The sequence below is a fragment of the Centropristis striata genome, chromosome 20 (genome assembly GCF_030273125.1).
Source record: "Centropristis striata isolate RG_2023a ecotype Rhode Island chromosome 20, C.striata_1.0, whole genome shotgun sequence".
In the NCBI taxonomy this organism is placed as follows: domain Eukaryota; kingdom Metazoa; phylum Chordata; class Actinopteri; order Perciformes; family Serranidae; genus Centropristis; species Centropristis striata.
In genome coordinates this window covers 25,017,595-25,044,025 of record NC_081536.1, presented here as the reverse complement: position 1 = coordinate 25,044,025, position 26,431 = coordinate 25,017,595, and the positions used below count along the sequence as shown (strand labels likewise).

At 39.3% G+C, this 26,431-nt stretch overlaps 1 protein-coding gene across 1 annotated transcript; it reads right to left on the bottom strand.

Moving 5' to 3' along the window:
- Positions 1–335: 335 nt before the first annotated feature.
- On the bottom strand, positions 336–26,120 carry LOC131993261 (pyridoxal kinase-like). The gene is made up of 11 exons (XM_059359075.1): positions 25,262–26,120; positions 17,940–17,994; positions 12,302–12,406; positions 11,728–11,811; positions 8,889–8,923; positions 8,303–8,388; positions 7,407–7,452; positions 7,148–7,259; positions 6,905–7,041; positions 6,639–6,705; positions 336–6,370 (listed from the first exon to the last, which is right to left on the bottom strand). Exons 1-11 carry the CDS (start codon positions 25,340–25,342, stop codon positions 6,255–6,257), a joined length of 924 nt encoding a protein of 307 aa, XP_059215058.1. The 5' UTR covers positions 25,343–26,120; the 3' UTR covers positions 336–6,254.
- Between the last annotated feature and the right edge of the window lie 311 nt (positions 26,121–26,431).

Genomic DNA, 26,431 nt, shown 5'->3' with positions numbered 1-26,431 from the left:
TCTAAAAGATTTTAGTTTGGCAACATGATTGCATTATTTTTTCAACAAAATTATGTAGCAGTCAAATACTGGAACAAAAATAGAACCAGCGGTCTATGAAAAAACTGAATGTTTACTTGTATGGACAACAAAATTGATTTCCTTCTTTCAAGGTTAAACTTGGCATGACGAGAAAAAGTGGGACAGGTCTGAGAAACGACTGTGAGAAATCACTGACAGAAAATTCATTTCTAACAAAAGGGCTGAATATATTACACAAGGTCAAAACACAGTTGCACAGTAACCGACGGGAAGGAGCCAAGACTTATAAAACAGAAATAATCAGATCAATCCAGTTTTCATAATTCTTAATCTCTCTTTATTGCATTAGAACATACATTTCTCATATATATCTATATATATATATTTTATAAATGTGAATTTGTACACTACAATCTTTTATTGTAACATGTTAGAAAATACTCGTAACGCTCCAAAAACATAGCACTAAAAACAGTTACCAAACAATGATTATTACATTTCCTCGTTTGTTTTTGTTTTGGCCACCAAGAACAGAAATTAAAAAGAAAGAAAAACAATATGGCGGAGACGAAACTGTCAGTCAGGAGGAGAGGAGAGGACCACGGTCGAAGACAGGCGGTCGGGCCGTTGCAGTTTTTAGTGGCAGCCATTTTGTAACCAAACGGACAGGGATGAGGGGAGGGAGGGTCTATCACAACAGGTGCACAGAGAAGGAGATGTGAGGGGGGAGCGTGGTGAGCAGCAAGCAAATGACAGGGCTCGGTCACATCTAAAGCACAGACAGAGGTGAAAGGTCACACAGGACAGTTTCCACTGCTGCTGTGTGACTCAATCAGTCTGGTTATTGTTTGACTATTCAATCTCCAGTTCATCTTTAGTTTACTTCACATCAACAACTAAACATAAAGCAACCATTATTTTTGCTTTTTTGTGTCACAATAAAAGAAACATTTCAATTCTGTTTGATGACGCCCAAAGGCAGCCAAGTTCATTAGTAAGCAGTTTCACCAGCTGTTTGTAAATTCAGACTTATCCTAATGATCCAAAAGGGGCTTACTACATTAAAACGGGTTGCACCACACAAATGTTTTACTTTGTAGAGATTTGTTGTATTTACATCCAGTCATTTCTGGGTGTAACTGACACAAACGGCATGAACAAAAATTGACAGCTCTAAAATTAGCTTTCCACCAATTTAGATTTAAGTCACAGATTAAGTGACCTGATAATTAAAAATGCTGTTCATTTCTGATAGAAACTGGTAAAAGATTCAATTATATTTAACAAAAAATACAATATACCTAATATTACGTCAGATGTAATGACCACAAGTAATAAAAGGAAATATTTTAAAGTTAAACACTTATATCAAAAAGAAAAGGTCTAATGCAAAATACCAGAAAATGTTCAAACTTTGGCAGAAAATTGAGTGTTCATGTAGGATCCGGTTACTCATAGCAATATCTATTAAGCTCCCACATTTATTCATGTATGAATAAAGCACTCAATCCTACATTTTACTATATTAGACTTTATTAGATTAGTTGGCCTCTTGAATTTATATTTTTATAAAGTTATGTCATAGCTTTTATTGTACAGTGACTCCTTGTTTTCAGAGATGATTTTTTTAATGGTGCAACTGGATTTAAACAGGTTTCAAATGCTCTTGATTAGCACAAACTTTTAATTACAAAGAGCTGGTGCAACTCAATCCAGATGTTTAGTGGAGGAAATTGGATGTGGTGTATTTAAGCAACAGCAGTAAGAATTTAGGTAAAGATAACAGCAGCTTTTTTTAAAAAACAAGAGTGCAGGGAAGATGTATCACAAAAGACCCAGCAAGCAAGCGGAGATTAAGGTGAGAGCTGTATGGAAGGCAGGGACAGTAGTGACCTTCTAGCAGAGAGATGGAAGGGAGTCGGGGTACAGTACAACCACCTACCACACACACACACACACACACACACACACACACACACACAGCAAGGCTAAGGTTTAAAAACTAGCGACACAGACACGATGATTGACACTGCAGGGAAGCAGGGAGGACAGATTCTTTTGATATTTGCTCGATGATGGGTGGAGGAAGAGAAAGAGGGGACGTGAGGCATCATGAAGATTCAATCCCCCTTTTTTTGTTCAGCAGATAGAAGAAAAGGGAGTCGTGCAACATTGCGTAACATCACAGAATGATTGTCCTCTTGAACATGCCTCACCTCCCCTCCTCATGCACGCTATTCCTGTCTCTTTTTTGTTGTCTTTTTTTAACCCTCCTCCTCCCTCGGCCCCTGTCTTTTTACTTCTCTGGGATTTCCTCTTTCATTTCACACACATACACACAAAACCCTGTGACCATAAAGGACATATATATATACACACACACATACACACTCTCACACACACACATTTAACACAAGGTAGACACATTTTGACCCAATAATACGGCTGACTGGTTTGTTAGCAGGAAGCAAAGGATTGAATAGTGCACATGTTGATTATAGCAGAGCTTAAAGCTGGTTGGCCGACAAGCGCACAGACACGTTGGTCTGTTCTTGATATGACAATCAGCGCTACAGTGGCACAATATAACTGCACTAGTACAAAATCAATATGAACTATTGCAATTTTAAAAATGACACTGCATTTTTTCCACCATTAGTCGGAGAGGTGTTTACAGATTACCTTTTAGTCTTTAAAGTCTAGAAAGAAAAGGAAGGTTTTCAGTGGTCAAATTCAGAAAAAAATATTGTTTAAATCATTTATCAAGAAAAATTATGATGTTACTTTTCTTTTTTTTTTGTAAATCATTGCAATTTTAATAGCTTTGGGTTTTGGTGTTTGTCAGGAAAACCAAATGAACAATTTGGTTAAATTAAATGTCAATGAAAAACAACTTTTTTAATGGATCCAATATAAATTAAGCATATGCAATCTCAATTCTTCATCATTTCAGACACAGTGTAAAACATAAGTTTGCAGTCAAAAGTACCTACATTTAAGACAAGTCATGTTTCCTTCCTCCCCCATCCTCCCCCCCTCTCCACCTCTCCCTCAGAGAGTATTTGTGGTGTTATGATGTTAGGTTCCTAAGGCAGTATCACAGTACAGTCCATAGAGAAACAACAGCAGTACAGAATTACACTGGCCTGCCCAGAACCTTACATCCAGCTCAGGTGGGACACTGACGCCGTCTGGATTTAATTTTCTTTTTTGTTTTGTTTTTTTAAGCCTCCGGTCATTTGTTTTTTTTTATCCAAAACTGTAAGCAAGGTTAATTTCAATTTCAGATGTTTTATTCTGAACATTCAAATCAGGGGATAGACAGATTCAGGGGTAACTGAAAAGTATTAGACTCTCCTCTCCTGTGGGCCCTGGTAGCTCGGCGGGCTAAGGCACATGCCAAGTTCTTGCGACATCACTGGTTTGAAACCGGCTCATGACCACTGTCGCATGTCACGTTCTCCTCACCTCTTTCCAACTACACTCCACTGTGGTTAACAGAATATTGTAACAGGCTGACAGGAAATGATGCCGCTTGTGGTTTAATTAATAATTAATTATAAATAGCCACCATGATACTTTAGATTGACTCTGGTATCCTTGCTTCAGGGTACCTTGTTACTTTAGCAACTAATAAATGAGCCAGAAAACACACAGAGTGCTGTGTGTAAGCTTTGATTTTCTGATATCACAAACTATGTAAGACAGATAACAAATATCCTGTGATTTAACAGTGTTAACAGTCATTTAAAGCAGTACATAGCTTACTCATATAGTACTGTGTATATATACACTTGGATAATCAATTAATCATGCAAAAAATTAACTTTCAGCTTCTCAAATGTGAGAATTTGCTGCTTTTTAAAAAATGGTTTCATTTTAAATATCGATCAACATCGCTGCAATTTAATCATGACTAGGTTTTGTGATTATCAGCATTTTATACACAAAAATAGAAGAAATCATATATAATAAGAATATTAACATAAAAACAATCGTTAAATTTAAAGAAAAAACAAGTTAGATCAGTTATTCTATGTTTTGCGAATAGGTCAACAGTCATTTCAAACAGCCATCAGTTTGTCCAGATAGAACTTCAGATCTCTAATCTCTAAAACAAATAAATAAGTTATTAAAAAATTTTAAAAATGAAACCCCTGACAACACATTAAAATTTGACAAACTGGCATCATTTCCACCACAGTGGAGTGGGCAGTGGAGTAAAAAAGAAGTTTTCTACAACAAACAAACTTGCTCCTGGATATGGGGGAAGGGTGGGATCTCCTTCTACACCTTCTCGAGGCCTCCAGGTCATTCAGTGGCACAGCTTTCAGATATAGGGTTCTGGGCCAGAGCTGGGCCGGGAACCGCCCGGCGATGATTTGGGTTGGTTCTGGCACTGAGGTAGCCAACTTTCTGATTGGTCTAGCACACGTTAAACCGGCTGGGGACGGCTCAGACGGCTCAGGTTGCCCGTTTTTTCTTCATGTTGTGCTGAGATGAAAGAGGTTTGACTATTTACTATGACTAATAAGACAGTTACCTATTACTAACAAGTGACAACGCCTGGAGCCTCTGGAACCTCCAGGAGTGCCAGAACCAGCCCAAATGTCTCTGGTTTGGGTGATATTGTAGTGCGTGTGGTCTATAGTACAGTAGCATCAACACAATGGTCCAATAGACAGATCAGATAGAAGATATCATACAGATGGTCCAATACAATTATAGTACAACATCTATACATCAACTATACATTGTGCGTTTTTTTTTTCCTTTGTTATATTTTCAAGGGGTCTCATGGGGTTAGACTTGGTCACCATTACATCACTGCTGTAAGACAGGGGAGGGGTTGAAATAGTGGTGGGCAGAGCCATAGATAAACAGAGTTTGGTCCGTTTAGTCTTTTAGTTCCACCAAATGTGTCAGAGTGCAAGTCTGTCTGAAATAAGAATGAGTTGAGTGGAGTGGCAGTAATAGAGCAACAAAACGGGCACGTCTACATTTAATAATTTAGAGGTAGAGTTTCATTCAGCAGCTGGAATTAATAACTTTTGGGTAAATACTGCAAGAATGTTGCAGTGTTTTGTTCTCTGAATGTAACAATAAATTGTTCCCGCTATACCTCTTTTTGTTTTAATTTCTCACCTCACTGCATTAATGTAGGCATGTAGTTCAGGGTGCAATAGTACATAGTGACATCACTGGCTACTTCTGGCTGCATTTGTGATTGGATCTCACGTCTGCCCAAACTAAAAAGAAGCAATACAGGCTGGATGTATTCCTTGGCGTGTTCCAGGCGAAACAAGTCGCCCAAGATGTTTTACACAGCCGTGATGGGCTTTCCAAAATGTTCAGACATCGTGGACAAAGTCAGATTACACTTGAGGTCAGTCTCTAGGTAGTTTAGCAAAGAAACATGGCGACTTACAGGACTTTTGAAACTAAAAATGACTCTGTCCCTGTTTGGATGTTATCCTCATGATAAAGGGGAGCCTGCCAACACTGACCAAGCTGTTTTTATGGCGATTTTTATTTTGCAAGTTTAATGGACAGAGAGCCCATAGTCGCTGTAATCAGCTGTGTATTTACATACAAGCATAAATACCATCATATACCTTAACCACAGGGAAATGTAGGAAAGGCATGACATATGAAAAACCAGATAGCGCCCAAGCCAAGCCCTGAACACTAAAAGATTATAGCAATATAATCACCTCCAAATGTGGTGTGTCAGTGCTGTCCACTTGTGACTGAATCACCCAAAACACGTTAATGCCAGGTGTGAGCGGGGCCAATCACATCACTTTTGTCCAAAGCATTCCTCTACTGACCTTGAATGAGTTTTACAATAAACTGTGACACCCTGTTATAATTATCAGTATGTATTTTAAAAACAGAGTGTGATAAGTTACGCTTGTGGACACAGTTTTCTAGTTACACTCTGACCAAAACGTTCTGTCCATCCATGGCTCTAGTTCCAAAACAGGGCTGGGGGAGTTACAGGTTCAGGGGTCAGTTTAAGGGGTTAGGACACTGAGGACTCAAAGGGTTCAGGGTGAAAGGACTACAGGGGTTACAATACTAAGGGTCTTAAGGAGTCTGGATCATGAGGTGTTGAAGTTTGGAAATGACAGTCAAGGTTTACAGTGATGAGAGATTTACCGAGATACTGGATTTGAGAGATTTATGGGTGAAGAGGACAGGGTTAGTATGAGTCTTATGAGTCGGTACTGTTAGGATATGACTGTGGCCTCCGTAACTATAGCAGGGTCTTCTATGTCAGCTTTACTTTGAACCATCCTCAGCTCCAGCTGGGGCGGACTGGGCCTCCGACCAGGACCTGCTAACTCTGACAGACAGTGTGGTGGGGTGGGCAGGAGGTGGGCAAATGGGAATGCAAAAGACAACATTCATTTTAACGATAACAAATTTTTAAATGTCTTTATTGTTCTAAACCAATAAAAATATAGTCCAAAAAAATTAAATGGCATTTAATGCATGATTAAAATGTTACAGAAATTAGATTTTAGATCTCCTGCTAATCCTGTTGTATGTTTTTTTCTGCAGAGATTTGATAGATTTGAGCTAAATCTATCAAACCATTAGGCTTCCCTTACCATGAGCATACGAAATGGTCCTCTGGATAACATGGTGCATCACTGAAAAAGTCTTCTCACAGGCCGTCTGAGATAGAAAGAAAGAGAGTAAAATAAAATAATCATTATGTTTTATGGCTCCACATGCATGTGTGTCCATGTGTCAATGTTTTTCAGAGTTCGAAATACAGCATTTTCTAATCCGGCAAAGCCAGAAATACATAAAAATTAAATCAAATCTAGTTTTGTCAGTGTGGTCGACTTTATCTTCTGAGGTGTTTTTGTACCTTTAGGTCATTAGGGTAGTGGTGTGTCCACGCTAGCAGCATAGCAGCAAACAAGTCTCCAGTTCCTACAAAGACGGCGTCCACTTTGGGGACTTCTATTCGAACTCTCTGCGTCGTCCTGCTGCCGTCGGGACGAACTGAACGCCACAGCAAAGACACAACATGTTGAGTGGTTAATCTTGGTTGGCTAGTCCAACGACTGAAAACATGCAGATGATGCACAATAATTCACTCATCACCTACCATGGCGCTGGCTGCCCAGAGACACGAGGAATCGGTCTCCCAGTCTGGAGGGCAGATCAGAGGAGGTGATGACCACTGTGTCTGGGCCCATAGCATGGAGAAGGTCCATAACCTGCAGACAGTCAGTGAGTGAGATACAGTAAGTGTGCCAAGAAAGACTATAAAGAAATGTAAGATGTAAAAAATAATAAATGCACCAGCTTATCCTTTAAACAAAGTTATAATGGACAGAGCAATTAGACAGTGAGTGATCCATTACCTCTACAGCATCTTTCTCTGTGCTGATGTTTTTCCCTGTCAATAACCTGAAACAAATGATAATGGTGTCAATAGCACTGTCACAAAGACACTAAAAATTAAGTTATTCAACCAAAAAAAAAGAGTCTAAATAAAGTCCAAAAGACTCCTTATTCAGACCTTGGAACACATACTGCTTATTGGAACACACAAGTTCAACAAAGGGCAAAATCCATAAAGTCAAGTGAGCCTTCGGTGTACAGAACAATCTGATTCTGCAGGCATATAAAATCACCACTAGGTGGAGCAACTTGACAGTGAAGCTGAAGAGATAATTAATATAAGACACAGTTATTCATTTTAATGTTGTTGGGTTTTTTCCCCAAAATGAAGCCATTCAGTCAAACAAACAAAAACAGCAGGAAACTTCTTATATCTTATATCTGTTATTATCAATATGATAACTGGGAAATGTGTATTGGGGGATACAGTGTATTTCCATTTCCAAGTGCAGCCATAAAAACAACAACATATGTGATTTTCAAACAAATAGTTTAGAATAGAATAGATTAATAGACTTTGTGAGATATATTCCCTGAAAAAAATCTACCTGTTACATGGTCTTAAAAGGGTAAAACAACAGAGATAAGAGAGGAGCTACAGTTATTTTCGGTTAATTCTTTCCCAAATGTCTGGAGCCACAAAATGAAGGTATTAGATAACATGCATGAGTGGCATTACATAAAGATGGTGCTCACTAATGCTTTCACACAGTTACACTCACCGAGATGTAGGCAATTTTAACTTAGTTTAGCCTAAAAAAGAAGATCTTACAGAAATTTTATAGCAGATCTATTGGAATTATATCAATACAAATCTGCAAATTTACTATAAAATGTATTAGGAAAATGTACTCACTCAGCCTCAAACTGGTTAGGAGTAATAATGTCTGCAACAGGAACCACCTTGTTCTTATAGACCGGATAAAGATTCTGGGGAACGTACTGTGGAGAGAGACACACAGGTTAGAGTCGCAGTTAAAAGCGCTCTAAAAGAAAGACTATACACACACACACACACGAACACACTGATCTTTGTTGTCATGGTTCTAACTGATAGAATATGATCCTAATCCGTAAAAATGCACATCTGCACAATGTAATATGCTGTATCCACAACACACACATATACACACACAGTGTGAGTCACTGTATGTACATGTAATTCTGTCAGATCACAATTATCCATCTGTCATTGAGAAATGAGGCTTGTAACACCCCCCAGAACACGAACACACTTGAACACACACACACACACACACACACACACAAACTGACGTATATACGGACAAAAACATACACAGGGATGAGCACTAACACCCTCCCACACATATTAAAGGCACAAGAATTCTTCTTAAAAATCTGTAATAACAGCACCCATTAACACAGACACACAAAAACCTGCACATACAGTACATACAGCATCAAATTGCAGCTAATCTCACCATAGATCCATGATCACCAAGGACGGGGTCACAGACTGAAATGACAAAAACACATTCAAAAACACAGTCAGACTTCTGACATAGACCTGCAAAGCTCCAACAATCACCACATTACATAAATACTGCAGTGATAGGAGGCATGAAAGTGGATTTGGATATAAACACAACAGGGTAAGGATGAAGAGAGACAGCGACAGAAAAATCTTTCATTTTTAATAGCGACTACCAGCTTTATAGCTCGTTTGGCGGTTGATAGCCTGGAAACCAGATGAATCTGCTAAATTTTATTTACTCTGGTGGATGTCTGGTCACTCTCCCATTCAGACTGATTTCCAGCCACTGTGGTCCCAACAGGGCCAATCAGCCGGTTTGATAAGATGACTGATGTCCACCACAACTCACAAAACTCAGATCAAACTGTTAAATTAAGCAGTGCTGATCAAATATAATCAAGATTCTGCCCATTTATCACTTTCAAATGTGTTCAGTACTGTTTACCTATCATTAAAGTCATTTTCATGCAAAAGTGACGGCTGTTTTTAGCCTTTCTAATAAAGAGGTTTCCTGTCTTTTCACATTATATCACACTAAACTGAATATCTTTGGATTTTGGACTGAGAAAAAATATATTTAATGGCAATCTCGGACTGTGAGAAACTAAGATGCAAATCTTCACTAGTTTCTGACATTTTTAGACCACATGGGAGATTGATCAATTATAAAAAAATAATTGTTAGTTACCCCTTAACATAAGCCCCAGGTCCATATCCTCAGAATCAAAAGAAAAACTAATTTTTGCAAACTCCAGTATCACACAGAAAAAAATGGTAAATGGACCTGCACTTATATAGCGCTTTTCTAGTCGATTTGCGACCACTCAAATCGCTTTACACTACAGACTGCGCTCATTCACCCTTTCACACACACATTCATACTGGTGGCAGAGGCTACCCTCAACGGTCCCACCTGCCACCATTGGGAATTCATTCACACACCGATGAACACAGCATCGGGAGCAATTTGGGGTTCAGTATCTTGCTCAAGGATACTTCGGCATGTAGGCTGCAACGGTCAGGCATGTAGGCTGCAACGGTCAGGGATCGAACCACCAACCCTTCGGTTGGGTGCCAACCGACTCTACCAACTGAGCCACAGCCGCCCAAAATGGAGTGTTAATATTTCAATAATAGTGCCAACATCTTTCTATACTTTTCTACAACAACCAACCTACAATAACAATCTTCTCAAATGCATCAGTGCTTTTTGTCTTCTCACAAACCATTCATACCATATCATTTTAGAGTGCAAGAAATATGGTTTAAATAATTAAATACTTAATCAAAATATAAGTAAACAAGGCTAAGAGGTAAGCATCAGTGTCATTTTGTAGAACTTGACAGGTACAGTATGATACTTGTTGTGGCATACAGTAATATTAAGCTCTGATCTGCAGCCTGGGCTGAGTGTAACAAGGCCACAGACATGTTTACAGTGACAGCTTCTTACTCTTTTTTTGACTAGAAAACTCCTTTTCTTTTTCCTTTCATTGCTATCTTGTCCCTCTCTCCATTCTGAAAGTAAAACCAAAATAGGGTGAGAATAACCAACAGAAAGATAAATTATATCCTGCAGTTTAAAATCACAAATAATAGTGTCAGAATTTTTTGAGTCTCACAGACACAGACACACACGTTACTCTGTCCACGACAGAAAGAAGTTGGGTAAACATATTATGCGTGTCACCCTGTGGTTGTTTATTATTTTGAACAGTGGCAGTAGGTCTTTACTATATCCACTCACACAGTGTCTGCAGGCCACGCTGCAGCAGCCTTGATTTGAGTGAAACTGATTCATGCAACATGATGAAAATCCTGCTGGCTAAATAGAGAGAGAGACGTCCTGAGAGCTGCCCACAGACAGAACCGATCTTCTCTCAGATTAATGTCAAACTAAATAAACACAGTTAACGTGAGGAACTAATGAGTTTGGTTGCTGGGTTAACACTTAAACAGTTACCAACATTAACTGTTAATTTGATCCTGTTAGAGGAATTTGTATCGCTGATGTTTCATCATGGGCCTAATTTGCAGAGTGAGCCCAGTTTTACTCATATTAAAGCTCCACCTGATTCATATAACAATGATTGATTGACGTCCTGGTGTTTGGAAGGAGTCATTCTTAGTAATCCACAGAAATAATCAGTAATCTGTGCAGCGCTACTGTTTTTATCTCGTAAAAACATTTCCTCTCATCAGCCTTGTTTCCAGCAGCAGCATGCAGCTGTTTTCATCCAATCCTGCAATCTGAGAACATAATGGAGTGTCTAGCAGCTAAAGAGCTGAATGAATCATTGGGGCCTAAAAGCTAAAGATGACGCATTGGTGGTCAAAAACACCATTTCAATTATTACTGACAGGTCATGCAATGTTCAAACATTCTGAGAGGCATTAATATATAGCTCTGGTTACAGTAGCCACATACATTAATTTTAAGATTACACTAACAACTTGCTGTGAAAGCTTTATGTTACAGTTAAATCTGGTTGGAAAAGGTTTTAAACCCTGCAGGAGCCCAACTGAAGGAGCGCCACTGAAATGATTTCCCCATTGATGCAACAAATACTGCACATTAACCATATGCATCGATTAACCTTTAGGAAATATCACCCTACAGCTTAAGGTGGGAGGAATAAACAGTAGATGCATTTATTTCTTGTATCTGTACAGTCCATGAAAGACATCAACACACAGCTCTGAAATAACCAAATGCTGTTGAGTGACAACAACAAGAAAAAAGTTGATTTCTAGAATAAATTACATAAAGCCATGTGGCTACTCACCATACACCAGGTTGGGGTTGGCTCTCTTTAGCTCCTGAACAATGTCCACTACCATCTCCAAGAATGATGTGTCTCTGGTATACCCTGAATACAAAATGAGCATGGTTATTTTCACAACTTTATCAACCATTATACTTTGTGTATTAAATAATATTGTTTAATTATTTTAGTTCAGTTTTAAGCTTTAGTTTACCACTTGAGAGTATGCTAAAGTATTACTGCGTAGAATCACTAAAAAGAACTGAAACCTCAGAAAATACTGTGTTTATACAGGTCAGTGCAGTCCAACTTGATGGCAAGGTTTGGTAACACACACAAACTGATTGTCAGATTTTGTATGTATATATGTATACGTTTGGTGGAACAGCTACAATTTGCACACAAGTGTTGCATGTAAAGAGATGAAGGAGTAAGAGATTAAATTAGGATTAACACAATTTAACCCCAGAATGATTAAAAACCCTCAGCATATTAAAATCACCTTAACATGAAGTTTAATCCAGCTGCAGAACTGTGATAAAGTAATCCAATCATAGTAGTGAAGTGAAATGGAGACGAACCATAAGATATTCACCTGTTAAAACATAGTCATACTGGTGTACGTTGTTCAGTTTGATTCCTTCATAAAGAACGTGCAGCTCGTCTGCTGTCAGCACCTGGCCTTTCCAATGAGAATAACCTGCAGAGAGGACAGAAGTAATTGTGCTTTCCAGGCTGCTGACTCTAAGCCTTTACATTCCAGTGACACATGGAGGTAGATAGACGCACACACACACACACACACACACACACACACACACACACACACACACACACACACACACACACACACACACACACACACACACACACACACACACACACACACACACACACACACACACACACACACACACACACACACACACACATATACTGTATACATGAACATTCACACCTCCTATAGATGCTTACATACACATCAAAACCCCTGTTATCAAGTGAGGCAGGTTAGAACATTGCCATTTCAGGTTGTGTATAAACAATAAAAACGAAAAGAAAAAATATCTGGACTTGCTGGGTGTCCACTGAGAGAAGAAGTCAATTCCTAATTTACATGCAAAATATATCATGGGCTTATAAAATATGATTCACTGCAGTATATAAAGGAGATCAAGACAGCTCCACCAGCTGAAATATGAAAATAATGCACCAATAACTGAAATCTTGTATGGGTTGTTTTTTTGCATTATGAAAATGCATTTTGCAAACTCCTGAGGAGTTTTGGACCTATGGAGTTGTTCATCTCTGAGTGGGCTGCTGTTTTTTTATGATATGATACACATGGCAGATATGATACATGGGGCAGTAACACGTCAAGGTATGCAGTAATATGGCAACCAAGACAAGGAAGAAGAAGACAATGAAGGTAAACATAACTTGTGTTTGTTTACTAAAACACTTCACAAGGATCCTTTTAAGTAAGATTATGAATAGAGGAGTTTATTCTTGCAAGTGGGTACTTTCACTTTGTTTTATTACCAATTTACTGAATAAAAAAATCTGAATATATATTTCCACCACTGGTCTACTGGCTAGATGTTTCATGGATATTTCTCAATGGGTAAACTACTAAAATAAAGTCCAGTTCGAAGCCCGAACACTCCATCATTCTTGGATAAAGATAGATTTGTTTTCACTGCAAAAGCATCTCAAGAGTCCATGTGACTTTCTGCTCGTCACTGAGTAGTATGAACTTAACACAAAAAGGAAATGTTTTGCACTACGGCTCAGAACAAAGTAAACAAGCAATGTGTGAAGATTATCAAGAAGTACACACACCACAGACACACACAGAGCAGCAGGTCTTACAGCCTGCAGCCACAGTATCTGGTCAGCCAGGGACAGAGGGGAAGTCTGGAAGGGCGAGGACACAGACCCCTCTCCTGACAAACACACCTACACTGTGTGTGTGCAGGGCTGTATTGAGAGTGTTGATGTGCGTGTGTTAAGTACTGCATGTACCGATCTGGATGTACATGAGTGTGACGAGAAAGCTAATGTGAGCGTACGCTGGTGCACGTCTGTCTGCGTATGACATGTTTGCTGCAGGCCGATGATGTCGCAGCTCCAGGTGAGTCACAGCCAGGTCACGTGGCGGGGGGTTCTGGTTGCTAAGCAACAAGCCGAGAGAAAGCCAAAGGGGCTAAGAAAGAGAGATGAGCAGTCAGAGCGCTGTGTGTGTGTGTGTGAGAGAGAGAGGGAGAATGAAGGCAGGCCTACAGATAAGAGCTGCTTCTGTCGTCATCATTCGCTGCTGTCGCAATTCACAACGCCTGCTGCTGTTTACTGCTGCGTCCTGTCGCTCTCTCTCCTGCTCCCTCCATCTTTCTCTACATCACCCACTGTCTATCTCTCCCAATTCAAAAAATGTCCCGTCTCTCCTTCTCTCTATTCACCTTCTCTGCCTCTCTCTCGGATGGACACATCGACTTCAATATGTCAAAGCAAATTACATACTCTCCTTGAAGAAATTGCAAATGTTGGTATCCAATACACAAAATCTGATTAAACAAGCAGCAGAGTCTTGGTGATTTTCATGTTAAGGTCACTGAAATAAACACAATTTACACGACAGATGTGAGGAGTTTACTGGGGAATCGTCCTCAGCTGCATCACTGTCTACTCTGTACGTAGGGCCATAATACCAGGCACCTTGATTACAATAGTCTTATAGTCATCTAATTGGTCCCTAAAGATTTAAATTAAACTTAGATTTAGTTGGAGGCTCACAGCAATCCCATCTAAGCCGTGTGTTCACACAGTGCTATAGGAAAATACACAGCCCGTTAATTCATTTTAATGCTTAACTTTTGCTGTATAATCCAAAGCCATCTGGCCAATCAACAATGCGTAAACACCCATTCATGGTAGTTTCTAACATGACAGCTGTGTATTTACTGTTTATTTAGGGTGCATGGTGACAAAAGCACAACATAATTTCAACTGTGCTAACTTTGTAGAGCCAGGGCTTTTTTCCAACCATTTATAGGCTTAGACGCAGCACCAAAGATTTTTTCTGAGCACCACCTAAGCTGAATGAATGGAAAATACGGAGAGCATCAAAACGAACAAAATTACTTTTACTAGATCTAATGGTTGTAGTTGGTACCCAGCCGATAGTCAACCCTAATTAACAAGGTTAAAATAAACTATTTGCCGATACTCTCACATTTTCAGCCCTCAAATAGCCCTAAAATAAATAAAACAGACTCAACATAAAACAATAAATACAACAGACTTTATAGCCTAACAAACTTTTCTTAGTTGCTTTTTAACCATTTAACTGATGTGTTGATGGCTCAATAGTCTTATTGATGGTTAGCGGTTAAATGGTTAATTATTAACATCCCCAGTCCCCAGTGAACTTCTTTTGGAACTTCTGTTTCAGCTTTGTGGGTTATTTATTATTTTTATGTGCTCTACAGTAGCTTTTCCAACTTTTTGTATACAGATGTGGTCATAATAATGGTCCAGAATTATGTGAAATTGGACATTTTTAATTAAAAAAATGTCACATTTACTTGAGGGAAGACCCCTGAACCCTGAGCCAAATGAGGAAAACATAGAGTTGTAAAATTCTGCCTAATATGATAAAATGTTGGGCAGTGTTTTGGCATATATTAAGTCTGGATATATGGCTGGGGCTGACAGGGCTGTAATTCATTATCTCTACAATAACAAACACAGCACACTGTTTGGTCTGAACACCTGGTGAGAAAACCAAAATGCCAAAGTGTCACTGACTCTCGTGGTCCATTTATCTCCAAAATGGATATCTTTTACATTCCCACATACACTTCAAAATGGTAAGTTTCCATGTGCCTTGTGGAGTCAAATAGCCTGCTACAAAACAAACAAATGTCCCCTTAACCTGCCGTCCTTTCCTGATAAACAGAAGCACTACAAAGCTAAAGCTAAGTAAATGTTGGATCTTGAATCTACTGCAAATAAAGAAGATCCTGTGTTAAGAAAGAATTTTGTTACAACCCTCAGCAAACATGATGCAAAAAAACACACAACTAACTTTCAATTTGTTAGAAAAATAGATCGATTACAAAAGAACTCTGACTTTCTGTAAAAAAGAAAGACACTGTTGAGTTTTTCAATCTCTCAAAAATGTGTGGAGAGAAACTTGTCAGAGGAAACCTCTTATCAGAAATGTTTGTCTGAATCGAGGCTTTAACACCTCCAAACAGCTCAAATGTAAATTACAGCATTTTATCCATCTCTGCGTCTGCAGAAGAATCCCACGCCCGCCTACACAACAACAATTATCATACAGCACACCTACAATCATGCTTACCCTCAGTCTGCAACACCACAACAGATTATTTTGGACTCACATCGTCCAGCTCGTCAACAATGAAACAAAAACACCACAACTAACCTGGCTGCTTTCAAACAGCCTAGCACAAGCATACAAAGAAAAAACTCCTCAATCAGATGTTTAACAGCTGGCTGACCTTTTCCAGCTTGAATCTAAATGAAACTGAGTCGGGAATAATTATGTAGAGTTATGATGACGTATTCTCAAAATAGACCAGATGAAAAACAAGACAACCGTGACATGAAGAGGTCACGGTCATTCACTCTGTGCTGTGCGACAACACTGTAAAACATACAAAAAACAGAGCACCCAGTGGGATTATTAACTGAATACTTTCACTACTATTCTGTTGTTGGAACTCACTTTTTTAACCTATTTTTCAATGTAGGACTTCCAAATCTGGTCTTCACAATCAACTGTCTTTGATGTTGCATAAATCATCTATAAAAAGTGACTGATTGGCATCCATTAAGCAAAAGAAGATTGCTTGCCAGCTGCAAATAATACTATACTAATTAAACTGTGTAATAATGTACTGATCTTGTGAGGATTTCTGAGTCTGGACTTGAGTGTCTCCACTGTGCAGCAACAAGCAACAGCTGGACAGATGTGTTTGTTTTCACAGCTGAATCATTCCTCAAGTTCGGTTTGCATGAATAACACGACATGAGAGCATCCATCAGTGCAAAGCTGGGGAAAGACAGTGCAGATTACTCATTCATAAGACGGGAAATTAGATCAAAATATTACAAGCAAATGTGACACCAGGCGATGATGCAGACGCCCCCTCTGAGCCAATCAGTGACACAATGCATCATCAGTCCAAGTTTCTTCTAGATCTGATAATTGCTTTAGGAAACATGCCGTTTGAAAAGATTAAATAAATAAAGAAATAGACTTTATTACCAGTATTCTTATTATTTGATATGAAACACTTGCTTAGACTTTGTTGTTCTTACACTTGCCATAATGCAACTCCACATGCGTCCTGTCCTGCCTGGTACTGTGCATGTTCACATCTTTTCTCCAGTATTAAGACTAGTGGTCGTCCGATACGGGCTTTGAAAGGCCGATGCCGCTACCGATTATTTTGACATCAGTCTTAACCGATCCCCGATATGTGCTGCCGATTTCTTGGGGCCAATACTTGAAGCCGATATTGCCTTTTCTCCCTCCATTTACATGATAAAAATGACACAATGAGAACAAATGTTACAGCAGCAGCTCACCAGCCGGTGGCTGATGTTGCACCGAGCCTTGCCTGGTGTTAACTCAGTGAAATGGGCTCATTGATCGGAGAACGCACGCACGTATCAGCCGATGCCGATACAAGTAAAAACCGCAAATATCGGCCGATATATATCAGTCTATCTCTAATTAAGACTGTGTAGCCTCCAAGTCTAACACTACAGAAAGGTCCTCTAGAGCCCCTGAAGACTTTGAACAACAGTTTTCACATGCTAGTAATAGTGAGCTGAGTAATACTCCTCTTGATGAATTAACTGATCTTGGCATCTTTGTTTCATCAAACTAAGACCAGCAGCCTCAGAGATATCCAAAGACAGAGTGAGAAGGCTTGTATAAAATATGAATGGAGTTTGTCCCCTGCAGCTACAACTGTGTGTGAGAGCTGCTGTGGTCTCAGCCAGTGATGTCTCTGACCTCCCCAAAAACTTGACTCATCTACTGTCGACTCGGCAGCCTCAACACGACGACAACTGTTTCTTTAACACTCGCTAACTCCTCATCACGACACCAGGGGCTCAGACTGACTCATACACACCCACACTATTAATACATGCTAACCAAAACACACACAGATGTAGTTTTTCACCAGTCTTACCTGTATGGTTGGAGAACTGGACAGAGTTGATGGAGTCCACCTCAAACCCTAAAACCTGGAAACGAACCACAGGAAGACGAAATAGATGAAGTGTCAGGTGAGATTAGGAGTAATAGCCAGGGTTCCTTTAATCTGACAGCTCAACTGTTTTTCAAGTGTAATTATAGTGCACATATACCACACTACTGCACACAGTATGTAAAAGTGGACAATATTAAACTAGTTTATTCCTGTTACATGTTTTCCATAATACTATGGTCATAACTACAGCATGAAACCATGAATCTGGAACTCTAACCGATACGGACCAACAACTCCATTTGGTTTCATTTAACCCTAGCTGTGATCCGTGAGTGGAGATAAAAACAACATCTCTCAGCTTAACTTCATTGAAAAGCTGCGCAGACCTGGAAGAGCTACAAAAAACAACTGTGTCCTCTCTGTCTCTGTGTTTCTTAACAGATTTATTTTTAATTACCAGAGAGCGTGAGAGAAGGACACATGACCCTTCCACGTGTTCAGTCAATTGTTATCTGAATGACTTTATTTAATTGGGCTGAAGCAGGAAGCAGGCACAGTGAATGAGTTCTTTGTTCTTTTCAATTGGCAGCAACTTTGAAATACAAGAATCTGCTTTCAGAGGGGAGAGGAAGCGATTCAACCCCTTTGACCTTGAGCTTGTCAGAGCTCCGGTGAAAGCTGTCTGACTGATGAAAACTTTCTCAAGTATGCTATATGTTCTCTGAAAGGTGAAACACTGTTTGTATCATCAGCATGGGGCATTCAGGAACATGTTAAGCTCTCAGTGGTGTCAGGGATGCAGAAACATGACATCATTGATTTCCATTGAACATACTATCTAAAGAATACTGTACTCAGGGTTTGACAGTAACAGTTGACAAGCTGCCATTGGTAAACGAGGAATATGCAACTTATTATTGCCAATTTCATTGTCATCAGTGGCAACAACTTTTTAGCATGAAAAAATATGGACACAAACAGCAAAATGTGCATCCCAAAATAAAGTATTTCCTCTATAGTTTTATATAGAGGAAATATTGATATATTAGTGATCTCCTGAAGAGACCGCATCACAAAAACTCCATTAAACAAATGGTCAATTTAATATTTGTCTCAAGTTGGGCTGATAATTTGACAAACTGTTCTGTTAAATTCTGTGATTGTCTACTTCACCAAACAGCATTTAAATTATGTTGATTCTCAGCTGTTCATCTTTTAGTAATGTTATAGGCTAATTCACAGCAACTTTGGAGATTTAATGTCCAATCTTAGAAAGACATATGGTAATTAAGTTGACGTGTAACTGCAAAGTTTGTTAAATAATTAAAATAAAAACTAAAATGGCAACCATTCAGTTAGCGTTGAAACCCACACTCCTGGTGGACATAGAAAAGTGTGAATAATGAAATCCCTTCATCTTCTAAACTTAACAACACTTCAGATGGGAAAGGAAAATTATTGCTGCTTTGGAAAAATGTTAACTGAATACAAGTTGCCAGCGTAATTAATATGTTCAATGGCAGAATAGTATAATTGACAACACTGCAGTAAATTCTAAGTGTATTCTCACAGGTCTGTTTCTGTTTGCTGTTCCAGACTCATAAGTTAAATTACTGTTTTGGAGAGAGGACCCTTCATCTTAGAGGCAACCTGTCTATTAAAACATGTTCCTTTACTTCAGCAGGATGCAAATTGACTGTTGATGTAAAACTGTGTATTTAAGGCCTTCTGATGTAGATGGGGCTGAGAATATGTTATTTAGGTCACATTCTTTCTCGCTCTATTCATAAGCCTCGAGTCAGTGACACAGATAGACTGTTTACAGTGCTGCTGACTGGAAAGCATCATCAGAGACTGAGGAGAGGATATTAACTAAATTATAAACATTTTGCCTTTTTTTCAGGAAACACTTCTGGTAAATTCCCAGATGAGGAAGCCCTCTCACAACTGTCGAATAAAGAGCATCTTTAATTAACACATGTCACAGAAGAGGCTGATCACCTCTGAGTCAACACAAACACTGGATTTACTGCATCGTGACTTCGCAGGCACGAAGCAAAGCTGAGTCCCTCAGCTTTGGGTTAGCTCCACTGCGATCATGCTTCATTTACACATCATTAAACAAATGTTACTACTGTGTTTCCATGAGTGCAGGTACCATCTTTTTGTTTCTGTACCAGGCAATAAACAGGATGTCACATGTTCAACCTTAACTGACATGTTCATTAGTTTATGATCTGTTTGCACTGCAACCTACAAAAAGTGTATTTTGCAGTCCAGAAAAAGACAACATAAAGTGAGATAAAGTGCTTGTCACTTGCTGCCACAGCCGACAATTACATTTTAAAATTACTTATTTTGTTGGGCTGACAAAATATGTATCTGAAACTTCATGCTATTAAGTATGCAAAAAAAGCATGCAAGATTATTTGGTATGTCTTAAAACATTGTATGAAACCAGCAGTATATTATTTGCATCATATTTCCAGCAAAATACTACAGCATGCAAACACTGTACAGAACGCTGACATAAATATCCCACAATGCAATGGTGACGATAGCGTTATAAATGACAAACTGAGTTGAACTCTTCATCTTATGAGCCTTAACTTGCCATTTTGCTGAACAATTTTGTGATGAAAAAGGTTTCATTAAATTAGGCAGAAATAAGAACAGAATACGGCTTGTGTGGCTGCCAACAATGAAGCATTTTCTCACAGGGCTTCAGTCTCCTCTAAAGGATGTTTTTAACATTAACATCTAGAATTAGCTGCAAGTTGCCAGTTAAATAGGTTGAGAGGAACTTGTTTTTTCCCCACCAAGTGTGGATCATAACCACTTTGTCTTATATTTAACAGTGGTAGTATTATCTCTGAGGACATCAAGGTAATGAGGTGAACAACAGTTGTAACCAATGTCAACAAATATCCAACTGGCTTAAATGTCCTTGAGCAAAACACGGCACCCCTGTTGGTTTCTTTGACACAGAAAACATCCCTTTGAGAATAAACAACATATCATACTGATATAATTCACTTATTCCGCTTTTACTTCCACATCAACAACCTGTTTAGTTCTTACCTAGAGTACTGTTACCTTGATAAAATGTCAAATACAACTTCGGTTTAACTCAATATACATATTTAAAAATGCATTAATCCCTAGTTTGGAGCAGGAGGACTGCCCTGGTCTTGAATTTTGTTTCTATGTGAAAGCTGAATCTATCCAGTCCAGCTCTGAGGCAGCTTGTCTCCATCTTCAGTGACGTCACCAGGAGGAATCCTGTGGCAGCCAATCAGAGCCCTGCTTCATCATACCGCCGTCTCCTGCCTGATGACAGGCCTGAGATTCTCCGTCCTGTCAGCGCAGAGAGAGGGATGCCCTGCACGCTCACTGACATCATCATCATTGCCTTATCCCTCATCTTAAACACCAACTGAATCATGGCTGTGACTCTGAATAGTGAGAGCAGCTCCATCACTGGGCCTGTGGGCTTTCTGTTTATTAGTTTCCATTTAAAACGCTGTCAGTGTTTCTCTTTTAAGCATTAGTGGTGGTTCATTCACAGTTATTTTCATGTCTACTTATGATAACCTCTCTGACTGGATCCGACCCAGCTGTACATTTACATCATTATTATTATTATTATTATTATTATTATTAATAATAATAATAACATCTACTGTAAGTTTTCAAAAAAAGCATGAGCATGAAGTGTTTGTCTCCTTAGATTCAAGAATTTATAAGGCCTTTCAATGCAAAACAAGATGAAGAATAAGGCAATTTTCACTGTTATAAATTGAAAGCAAAGGAAAGACATTCTGCATAACTGCTTTAATTTCTTACCAGAAGAACAACTGAACTCACAATAGTTCATTCAAATTGTAAACTGCTTTTGCAACATTATTTAAGGTCTTGCATTTTGGTAAAATAACTTTCCTGACTTGCAGGCACCCTGTTAAATCACTGAAAAGACTTGTGCTTAATCAAACTGAATTAAATGTAGGTGAATCTATATCTACTAAATCTAAAATTATTTAAAGATGCTTTGTATTTCTGCTGCTACATATTGATTAAAGCATCAGTTGTAATTGTAATGCTGGTATTTGGTAGGCTACTTGACAGCTGTCGAGTTAGCAGCAGAATAACTATTTATATTAATTGTATTTATTTGAAAGGACGTGTATGCAATAATAATGTTCCATAATCTAAAGCACATTATTTTCCCTGAAGATCAATAAAGTTTTATATTATCCAATACTGTTACAAAAATAGTTACTGGCATTAATGTTTCATATACCCTGATTTATTAGTGGCTGTCCACATTGACCATCACATATTGATTTTATTTTTTTCCATTTATTTATTATTGGTAAAATCTTCAGTCATTGTCAAGCTGCACACAACCCACTTACTTTCTCAGCCTGTTCTTGCCTTGCTTTCTGTTTATCAAACCCCAAATTAAACAAGAATTAACTAGCTGTAGCGCCGTCCTTCAGCCGAACTCCCTGCCACTAGAAGACTACTTTAGCAGGAGTTAAACAGACCTTCACTTAACAGCTGTAGCAACTAGAATTCAGACAAACCAGTGGCAGTGCTGGGTGTAACATGTGTAATGGCAGCAACAGAAAGTTGCAGATCTAGCAGGGAGTCGGTGCACTCTAGGATCTCCGACCTAGAGAATCTTATCCTATGGGAAACACTAAAAACTTTACAAGTTACTTGCATAAATTAGTCCAACTTAATAACGTTAAAACTGAACTTTACTATAGCCTACTGTGGTTAAGCAGTACACTTAGTACAAGTGTAATATTATCAGTGTCTAGTGTAAGCTGCACTGGTAAACACAACTTAAACATTAGCCTTAACCAGCCGTAGTAGTTGAACATTAGTGGCTGCACTGATCCCGATGACATGCATGAGAGCCCAGCAGCCATTAGGATAACCACAAAATACATCCTGGAGCACAGCAGGCTAAAAATAGACTGTCTTTCAAGAAGATGAGACATGAACTGTAGGCCTACACTAGCCTCACCATCACTGCTGACTGCCACATTGCTGCTGGTTGAAAATATGAAACCATAACAATCCCCAGCATCATCATCATCAGGACAATTATACAGCCAAAGCAATCACTGTTATCATCCTACTGTCAACATTAAGGATCATAAAGGGAAATGACTATTCATTTCATGGCCAGGAGGAGCTAAGAACCTCTGTGTCCTTCCACAGAATATCCAATAAATTGCTTGTTTTGAATGCATTTGCTCCCTATACTGGTAGTTATGGCTTCTTTTTAAAGTGCTCAGTAAACTTTGCCTTTAGGTAAAGGCTTTATTGCTACTGTTAATGTAGATAATGACTCAACACTAAAATCACGACTTCCTATTATCAAGCTAAAGAACGAGACACATGTTGAGTCACTCAAAGCTGTACTCAACAGTTTGTGCTTTACAATCCACTGTTTTTTTTCAGATTCTCTTTTTTCAGATGATCCTGAGGTCACATGAATGATCATGTTCATTACTAAAGAAAACAAAAATAAAAACTCATCAATTTTCTTGACTTCTGTTGGCTAACGTAGTAAAGACCTTTTCCTGTCAGTCAGTTTAACGATAGTGTGGATAGATTTTTTCAGACACTAGCCAACAATAAAGCATTATATAATGTTACAATGAGATACAGTTGCATTACAATTCACTGCCCAGTAAAGCTGGATCGTGTGACCTGAAAAACAGATAAAATTGGCAGATTTACACCTGTAAACATTTATCAGGGCCTGCTTTAATTACCAGTAAAATATACTGGACTGTTCCCATTTAACATAATTTATTTATGACAATATGAGCAAAATTAAGTCTGCACAAGATTAATAATTTAGCTAATTTCAAAAATTCTATTTAGTGTCCGGCTCTAAAGCTCGTAAGATGGACAATTACAGATCTTTTGTGATTCTAACAATGCAAGACAGCTAGTCGCCACAGTTAATGTGTGTAGACAAAGAGGAAACATTCCCCTAAAGAGGCAACCTTTAGCAGGGATCAATACACTACTTTACTCACTGCAATACCACTGGCTCTCATTGCCACTGAAGTTTATAAACATCTGATAGAATTGTCTCTGAAGTGGGTGATCTTTAAGCCTTTTTAACACAACAAAATGTACATGTACTTTCAGGAAACTATGACAGCTACTTCGCCTGTTGTAATGAAAAAAAATCCCCAAAATGTGTACAAGCTGATCAGAAAACCCAAAGCAGCAAATAGTTGTATTGATTATTTGTCCATTATATAGTATGGACTTGCAGGTTATCACTTCAGGAGACTGGATGTGTTCATCAAGATATGATGATCATTACAGCTGTGTGACTGTGAGCAAATGATGGCAACCTGAGGCACCAACACTGTGGTGACTGAATAACAGACTAAGTTCATGGTACAAATTTCCATCTGACCCCTAAGATTGTCAATTGCTAACTTTTGCAACACCTCTGGGCAAAGTATACTGTCACAGGGTGGCTAAGAGTAAGGCTACATAACAGTTATTCCCCATATAACAGTTAATCTCATCAATCAACCAAGTAGGGGTCATTTGATTAACACCAGGAGGTCCATTATCAGACAAAACTCTGCCACCTCTGGCATTAACAACACCGGGGTTCCTCTCCAGCCAGGAATAAGTTCATGCAACATATGCCATGTTTTGTCGTGATGGGCGATTAAACCTAACAGAAAAACACCTTGCTCCATTATCGGACAGCCTCCCAATGACAGGTGCCGTGCCACGTTTTTTGCCGTCATATAAAGCGTTACATTTTTTATGTAAAATACTGTCAAATAAACAAAACGTGCACAAGAAAATAACCGCTACCATGACGTTATTAATGATATCTTACATGTGCAAGTTCAATGGTTGGCAGGTAAATAGATGGGACATATTGTGTCGGGTAATTTGCACGACACCTGTCGTCACGTTTAATGTTCGACAACTTGGTGACAATGCTGTTATTTTTTAGCTTTTCACGGTATGTCAAGTAATACAGTAATTTATGTCCTTTAACGCTATAAAAGAACGGAGGAAAGACAAGTAACCACATATGAACTCACGCAGCGACGGTTTAGACGGATGGCCGATTTCTATTAGCAAAGACTGTACGAACTTTACGATGTAATAGGCGATTTTTGTTACGAAACATCAGCATTTACACGAGTCGTGTTAGTGTTGATGGAAGGTCAGATTTAGTGGGCAAGCATGTCAGACAGGGTCGTGTCCGATAATGGGAGCATGCCAGTTGTATTTACCTGTAATGGGAAAGAGGCGCTCTTGTTGCCCACATATCCCCGGACTACATGGCTCTGTATGGACAGAACACGGCACTCCATGGCGGCTCCCGGTCAGCCGAGGAGGGATGCAGATAATCCGTTACTTTAACTTCAATGATCACGTCCACACATAACAGTACGGGGGGCGAAGAAAATTAAATGTAAAACACAACGGCGCCGGTAGGAAAAGGAGAAACGTTAGCTTAGCTAGCTAACCAGCTGTGTGGCACGAGCAAGGATGGCGGTGTGTTTGAGAGCGCGTGTGCTGGTTGTAACGGCTGATGTGCAAGTGAGTGTGTGGAGAGAGAGAGAGAGAGAGCGCGTGCGTGTGGCCCCCCACACACAAATACACTGACGGTTCAGTAACGGTCGTTAAAGATGCCGTTAGTGTTGTTGTTAATGTGTAGTTACCGGAAAATCTAATAAAAAAGTGTGGTACGAGCTGACCAGACAACCGGGAGGTCGCGTGCAGTCTCACTGAAGGACAAAACACACGTACACGCACGCGAGCACGCCGGTATTCTACGCAGGCAATCGGAGTGACCGCCTAAACCGAGTGACGTCACCAAGCGCATCCTGATCAACACAGCTGGAGTTGAATGAATGTGAATGACAGCTTCTATTGTGTTATACTCTTACACTCAATTTTATACAGCCGAATTAGTTTAGGAAGCATTCTATATGAATGTATCGCGTAGACAACATAATGGTCAAAAGAAGAAAATTAAATTAATAATAGCATCTTTTTGGATGGGGTTTGGTGCTGCACTCACTTTTTTTGGTGTCTGTGGTTGTGACTCACACCATTTTTAACACAGAGTCGTGACTGAGGGTGGGGGTGTGGGGGGATCTGACTTGGCAAAGACTGCCTCTGTCACCACACAGTGCAGTCGGCAGTGATGCTGAGAGACGCCGAGTGTGTGCGTGTACAGACAAATATAGCCAAAGGTGAGAGCGAGACTGACAGCAGGGGAGAGTGGTAGGCACTGAAACAGAGGTAGACAGAGATAAATGGAGCCAAATGGAGAGATGTTGAACTGACAGCTCCACCTGCTGTTCGTCCAGGCCTTGACTGCTCCATGTGACAATTTAATTGCATTTTTCACACACACACACACACACACACACACACACACACACACACACACA

Excerpts from the sequence above, each read along its gene's own strand:
- LOC131993261 (XM_059359075.1), bottom strand. The coding sequence starts at position 25,342 with ATGGAGTGCCGTGTTCTGTCCATACAGAGCCATGTAGTCCGGGGATAT. Across the intron at positions 12,407-17,939 it reads CCAGTTCTCCAACCATACAG|GTTATTCTCATTGGAAAGGC; the intron begins GTAAGACTGGTG and ends TCCTCTCTGCAG. Across the intron at positions 8,924-11,727 it reads CAACCCCAACCTGGTGTATG|TCTGTGACCCCGTCCTTGGT; the intron begins GTGAGTAGCCAC and ends TTGTCATTTCAG.